Genomic DNA, 7,447 nt, shown 5'->3' with positions numbered 1-7,447 from the left:
TTTGAGTAAAAAACGAAGTAATTTAATTCATTACTTGGAACTGATATAAACAGTACATGTAAAATGAAAGTTTCACTGACGATTAATTTGAATTAATTCATTTAGAAGCTTTATATAGCAAAAAGTGTATCACATAACTTTAACACATCAAACCCAACAATAAGCAAAGTATGGTCACATGACTGACGGGCAGTGTCCGGAGGTATGCATCGTATCTAAAACCATTACAACAGTGTACATCGTTACATGTATATTTGTCAACAGAGTGAAAATATAAACAGTAATCCGATTCTTCATTCAATACGATGTGTGATTTAACAAAGACTGAGGATGCTCCGAGACTGACTGAGATTAGTAGATCTGGTAGACAGGTATACTCTATATGCTTTAATAGCATTACAACGTCATGAGAACAGAGAGAACATTAAGCTGTCCTTAATATAATGTGTACTCCTGAATCTGTGTCCACTGGCTCACTGAGCTCCCCTACTTTCATTGAATACGTGGCATCTTCAAACGGTTTCTGCATCTGTCCCCTCCCAAAGGGACCCAAATCTCCTCCCCGTTTGGCCGAGCTACAATCGCTGTATTTGGAAGCCAGTTCTTCAAATGTAGCCTCTCCACGTACGATTTGATCCCGATAACCTGCAAAGATAAGTTATTAATAACAACCAGAACCTTAAATATTCCAAAATAAAACTTTGAACCTCAATTTTGACTCAGTCCTGGCCCCAGTCCTCAGTCATGGTTAGAATGAACTTGAATCTTCATTAATATATTTGACTTTTCTAGAGTATTGATTCTTGAGAAGATTTTCTACACACACATTTTCTTAATTATTTCCCATTGGAATGTGACACAGCCTTTCATTTGATGAAACTGAATCTCCTTCACTCAAGGATGCATAGTGGTAAGTTTGGTTGAATTTGGCTTAGTAGTTCTTGAGATGTCAAAAATGTGACAAATTCACAGACAACGTATAATAATCATATTATCTTTCAGCTAATTAAAAAAATCTTTTTAAAGTGTGAAAAACACTGAACTCTATATACCCAGTACATGTACCGTATAGCGGGTTTTTTCCGTGGGGTGATAAATTTGGCTTATTTCAGCGGTTAAGATAGTTTTCCGCCAAAATTTCACTCGCCAAATATGCACCCAATGTGACTTCAGTCACAAGAGAGATAACTCTCTCTTGTCTGCCAAAATTTATTCCGTTAAAATTATTAGTATACCTTTGAGCCAGCAAATAGCCAAATCTTAGACCTGCTATACGGTATTAACATTGACCAGTGCAGCTGAGTACATAGCCAGGGATGTAGAGTTAGATTGTACTTGCTGAACTGTTACCTCTTAAAATGTTCAATGCCTCCTCTTTGGTTCGTGAGATGTTCTCTTCCCGCCATGAGGACGGTCTGCGTGAATCCCTGTGCTTCACCAAAAGATGTGAACATTGCACCATAGCACTTTTTTCTGCTGGTGCACTTGGACGGACCCATTGACTTTCCTTGGTATGCATGTTTAGGTAATATTCTTTGCCTGAATAAAAAGAAAGCAAGATTTTTTTTTAAAGCACTAAAATTTTTTTTACAGCAAAACCAGAATGGCATCTTATTAAACTTGATAATCTGTCTATAATGTCAGAGTTAGCTGAATAGCTTCTATCAAAGTAGACACTTAAAAGGTCATCCAAGTCAAAAATGCACGTGCTTGTAAATGTTATAAATTACCGTACTCCATGTACATGTATTTAATATGAATGGAACTGAGATAGGTACTAACATTCCTTTTGGAATCTATTTCTTCATGATTGCATAGTAATTTGATTATTTTACATATAGTTCTTACAAAGAAAAAAAAATCTCAATGCAAGATTTAAATTCCTATTGTGTAGATCCCTAGTGTAAACAACTTTAAAATATACACTACTTGAGGATTCTCGTACAGCAATTTGTAAACTGTACCAAAGTGAGGGTTCTAGAAGATGATTTTTATTCATTTTTCTTCTTCTACATATTCCTTTGTAACTCAGTGGTTTTAATGAGAACAAAGGTTAGAAATGATGTAGATCTATTTATTTGGCATAGACCTCATATTTTCAAACTCAATCTCAATGCTACTTCAGACTTTACGAAAAATGTTTTTAAGCACTGGCCATTTGGATCTCGAGCAGGATTCTGCATTAGACTGAAGAACAATTTACGAATGAAATAAAAAGATTACACTCTTGTGTTCAAGTTTAAAAACGATGTTAAAGAATCTGTTAAGTGATTAAGTGAAACCACTTAAGACGGCTTTATTCAAACTCCTTTCATGTTTGATTCAAGTTCTTTCTTTACTATTAATTCTTATTTCAAACATCAATTCATTTCAATTTTGGGATAACATTAACTGTGAGTCATTTTAATTTGAGAAGTACAGGCCCAACACACTTCTGAGTGAATGTAATACTTTTGAAACCCAGTTTTACTGGCCTCATTCTGGGCCAGCGACTAATTTCGAAGCCTGCTATTTCGCTGAAGAAAGTTTGGGCATATTGTTGTTACCCTGGTCTTTCCCTATGCCTGTCACATTTTCTTCTTCCTAAAACTCCTTTTTTCTAAGCAGTAACCTATAAATCTCTGTTGTGCAATCATAACGGACTCCTTATCTTTACCTATTAGTCATTTGTTCTTAAACAACTTATTTTATTGTTATTTAAATAGCGTTTAGAGCAATATGGATTTTACGCTTTACAAAATAAATTTATTATTATTATCATTAATCCTTTCTAATTGGCAGAGGGCCTACCCGATCCTTTTGAGTTATCAATGAAATATGTTTCAATACGAAACTTTCGGGATGTGCCGGAACAACCGATTATATTTGACGTTTATACACCACGGTCATGTGATAATAACCAATTGTAGGGCAAAGTTGACATCGATACAAATGGTGGTTTGCTAGCAGACGGTTCGTAAAGAGCTATGCGCAGTCTCACGATGACTATCCAAGTCGCTGTTGGTGTTTAGTACCTGGGTGTAAATTGGATGGAAGGGAAAAGGTGCATTTAGATACATATCATTGGGTGCAAGGCGTGAAGTTTTACCGATATCAGCAAGATATTCCCTAAATTTATTTCCCTCGCCAACTCGCATATTTTAATAAAATGCATTTTCCTATCATAATGGCTGTGGTGATTCCTTTCTTTCAAAGATAGCATTCAAATGCAGGAATTTGATAGCAAGATAGAAGAATTCCATACTTGTTTACTTAGTTATTTTAATCAGGAAGTGACATGCCATACAAATTACGTTCCACGCGCAATAAAAGTCACAGTGGATCCGTATCTCGAAAGTCCCGTATTAATCTTTTGGAGTATAATAGATGATGTCCTGTAGAATAGATGTGCAAAAAGGTATCAGAATTTTCAATTTTACCCTGGGGGTAAAAGATAAAAATCTGCTTCCCAGAACTCTGCATACATTTTATACAATAGCCAAATTATCCTCTGAAAAATGATTGGTGGTGTCCTGTAGAGGTGCAATTTATAACGTTTCGGAATTTTCACTCTGGGGGCAAAATGGAGGTAGAAAATGTTTTTCTACAAAACATGGTTCACAAAACTCCTCACATTTTACGCAGTAGCCAAATCATCTTTTGGGAAGATGATTTGTGGTGTCCTGTCACTTCAGGGGATATGCAAGAAGGTTTCAGAATTTTCGTTTTCATCGTGGGGCCCAAATGAGGGTCGAAAAACAATGTTTACAATTTACACAGTATCTGAATCATGATTGGTGGCGTCTTGTAGATGTACAACATTTTTCATCAATGTTTTTCATTAAGGAGGCCAAATGGGTGTTTAAAATTTTTTTTTTCAACAAAACAAAAACATCCTGGTTCCCAGAACTACTTTGCAGTAGCCAAATCATTTTTTGCTCGTGCTTAGTGCATTGTGTCATGTGCAACAAGAATATATTTGTGGTGGTAATAGGGACTTACTTAAAAACAAAAATCTTTCTTCTACAACTCCTTTTCAAACAAGATTTATTATTATACATGTAAATTAATCAGGTTGGGAACACTTCCCCTATAGTGAGATATTCTCGCTAAAATGCGATTATCCCTCTCTAGCGAGAGTAAATATACCCCGTACAACCGAGAAAAACACATGTGGAGTACATCGCTTCGTGTTTCACGTGAAAAGAAAAAGTGCTGAAATGTCTGATACTTCTGCAAATATATTAATCAAAACAAAAACACTCACGATGTGTATTGGATTTCAGACTGCTTCCCTTTTACGCAGCAACTTTGGTATGCAATTTCTTGACTATGTTGTCAATTTCATAGAAACAATTTGCGTCTGACATGTTGAGTGTGTGTCGCACTCATTCAGCAATGCACAGAATTTGCCATTATTTTCAATAAAGACACTGAAAACACCTGTTTATGGTAATGTTTATTTCTCGCTAAAGAGGGATAATCGTGTTTTAGCGAGAATATCTCGCTAATGGGGAAGTGTTCCCTACCTGTTAATTATTCCATCTTTAAGTAAATGATTCAGAAATACTAAAATAAGAGGCCAGGTTGCATTAAATCAACACTATATTTTCAAAATTACCGCCACATGCTCATTACCACGTCTAAATAGTATACATTAACACTAAGTCTAAAATCAGTCACCGAGTGTAGAATTATGATAATGAGAGAAACAAGACGTGCAATTCAGGGGCGAGATATTTACTGACAACCAGAGAAGAAAGTGATCAATCATTTCAAAATAATCTTATTTCTATTTCTGAATGGGTAAACTGATAAAACTGGTTACCGGCAGACCGGCTCATTCTCTTTTCCCACCCTTCTGGTAGATCGTCCGCCATGCTTTTTCCACTTACAATCTGCGTCAATCTGAAGCTTACAAAACTTTGAAGAGTCAGAGAAAAAATTAAATCGTTTTGATGAGGGAGAGTAAAAACACATATTTAGCTTTTTTAAAAAAAATATAAGAAAACACAGGAAAACTTTTAAATAAAGTAATTATTCCATTTCTTTAACTATTGTATGCAAAAAAAATTCGTTGTTGGAAATTGTTTATTTTTGTTTACACTTGCGGTTAGGGTCAAAGGGCGTTTAGTTGACTTCCTGTGAAATGAGATCATGACAGTAGCCACAGCCAGAGGAGATAGATCTACTCATCATACTGCAAATGTTGTAAGTTGTTTGTGTGTGAGTTTTGTTTTTGTTTTTTGTTTGGTTTATTCAGAGGGTTTGAAATATATCGTCTACTTCTTGGTGTCAGACTTTTTAACAATAGACTACATTTCGTTTCACAGGCAAAATAATTCTACACATTTTCTTTTGAAAAAAGCTTAGAGATATAGTCATTGGTATTTCCATTATTAAAAACAAAGTTTAAAGTTCACTTGCATATATTCTGTAAAATCACATTTAGATTAGGCCTATAATAGATATATTTATTTGGTATCATATTCCAAGTGGGGAGAGGGTACAGTATCGGTCTCCATAAACTTTTCCACTAACAAAAATCTTGCTCCTGTTAGAAAAAGTGAAGTGAAGAGGCATCTCATAAGAAAACTACATTTTTTTTATATGAAAAGAGCATTCACAGGAAAAAGTGGGGACGGGGAACTCCACAGGTAGTGAAACAAACCAAGTCCCCACCCCAGTTTATCCTTAGTACTCTTGGCAATATATAACATAGTCTTAGGGGATATCAGGGTATCTTTATATGTTTTGTACGATTAAGGAAATCATTTGTACGCTGTTCTAAATATGTTTCGTGTAATGTTTAAAATGATTTAGTAAATCGTACACACGATTATATTTTTAAAAAATTATTTATGGAATTGTAGAAACAATTTCCTTGATTGTTCAAACAATTTTAAAATACATGCTGAAAATAGCATGAATTTACCATGTATGATTGACCAGAAATTGTGTAAAATATGACCTGTCTGGAATTTACCGCTCTCTGTCTGGAATTTACCCAATCTCATTGATAATATGTGAATAAAATCTGGAAGAAAATTATTCGAAACATCGTCATAGCAAGGATAATCTATGGGATTTTGACGTCAAATGGAAAGTATTTTTTTAAAATTATTATTCAGTTTTTCATTGATTATTTTTTGCAAACAGTGTTGACATATCCCCTACCTGTCATTGTTAATTGTTAAGTAAAAATAGATTGAAAACACAGAAGATTCTTCATTGCATCTTGTAGTCTGCAAACCATTTTACGTTCATGCTTGAAAGAAAGACAATGACAATTTGTATTATTGTTGTGATGTGTGAAGAAAATCTGGAAGAAAATCATTCGAAACATCACCATAGCAAGGATAATCTATGGAATTTTGATCCAAGTTTGTCTTCAATAAAGCCAAACTGATCAGTCAGCCCTCTTATAATGGATGGGAAATTCACTGTGGAACATTTAACTTCCTTTTATTTTACGACTGTAGACGAAGTTGAGTCAGTCATCAAAACGTCGGCAGACTAGTCTTGTGAGCTGGATTCGCTCCTCATGCACCTATCTGATAAAACGATGCTTAGACTCTCTTCTTCCTGGAATAACATCTATAATTAACACATCCCTATCAGAAAATTCAGTTCCTTCCAGCTTCAAGAAGGCAGTTATAACACCGCTGCTTTAAAAATCAGGACTAAATAGGATAAATCTTTCAAATTACAGACCTGTCAGCATTCTACCATTCATCTCTAAAATTCTTGAAAAGGTGATGGCCAAGAGATTGAACGGTCATCTTGATTTGAATTGTCTCTGTGACACAATAAAGTTAGCATACAAAAAGCAGCATTCTACAGAAACCGCCTGAAGGCTTAAAGTCCATCATGACCTTACACAGGCATTAAATAACGGGTCATCAGTTGTCCTCGTGCTTCTGGATCTGTCTGCTGCATTTGATGTCATTCATGACCATCACATTTTACTTGATAGACTCAATACAGCTTATGGAATAACAAGTGGTCCCTTAAAATGGATCCATTCTTACTTGAAAGAGTGACGTCAATCTGTATCTATTAACTCTTTCAAATCCACTGAGCGAGTTCTTTCTTTTGGCATCCCTCAAGGGTCTGTTCTTTGGCCTAAACTTTACTGCCTGTTTTCCAAACCAATCAGAACAATCTGTCAACAACACGGAATGAGGAGTCAAGTCAACTCGTACCCTGACCGACTCGTACCCAGGTCAACTCGTACCAAATAGGTCAACTCGTACCAAATAGGTCAACTCGTACCCAAAAAGTAAAAGTCAACTCATACCCAAGAATCTGGTTACGAGTTGACTCCTCCTCTTCAATTGATGACAACTCGTACCTAAGCGATATATCACTTATATGCGCATACATATTTTGCATTATGGGCAGATTCTTGGGTACGAGATGACTTTTGCCTTTTGGGTACGAGTTGACCTATGGGGTACGAGTTGAC

At 35.5% G+C, this 7,447-nt stretch overlaps 2 protein-coding genes across 9 annotated transcripts in view; one reads left to right on the top strand and one right to left on the bottom strand.

Moving 5' to 3' along the window:
- On the bottom strand, positions 1-4,931 carry LOC125681858 (putative peptidyl-prolyl cis-trans isomerase dodo). The gene is made up of 3 exons (XM_048922111.1): positions 4,808-4,931; positions 1,351-1,539; positions 1-645 (listed from the first exon to the last, which is right to left on the bottom strand). The coding sequence occupies exons 1-3, from the start codon at positions 4,857-4,859 to the stop codon at positions 425-427; spliced, it is 462 nt and encodes a 153-aa protein (XP_048778068.1). The 5' UTR covers positions 4,860-4,931; the 3' UTR covers positions 1-424.
- Positions 4,932-5,085: 154 nt separating this feature from the next.
- The window catches only part of LOC125678911 (ecotropic viral integration site 5 ortholog-like), a 56,323-nt gene continuing 53,961 nt past the window's right edge, over positions 5,086-7,447 (top strand). For 5 of the 8 annotated variants that reach the window (XM_056156349.1, XM_048917710.2, XM_048917709.2 and 2 more), the window contains exon 1: positions 5,086-5,190. The gene's annotated coding sequence lies outside the window, so the exon portion shown is untranslated. The remainder of the gene's footprint in view (positions 5,191-7,447) is intronic. The other 3 variants (XM_056156351.1, XM_056156345.1, XM_056156340.1) reach the window with 2 other exon arrangements.

The sequence above is a fragment of the Ostrea edulis genome, chromosome 2 (assembly GCF_947568905.1).
Source record: "Ostrea edulis chromosome 2, xbOstEdul1.1, whole genome shotgun sequence".
Lineage (NCBI taxonomy): Eukaryota > Metazoa > Mollusca > Bivalvia > Ostreida > Ostreidae > Ostrea > Ostrea edulis.
The sequence above is the reverse complement of the archived record's forward strand: the minus strand, read 5'-3'. Positions and strand labels throughout refer to the sequence as shown.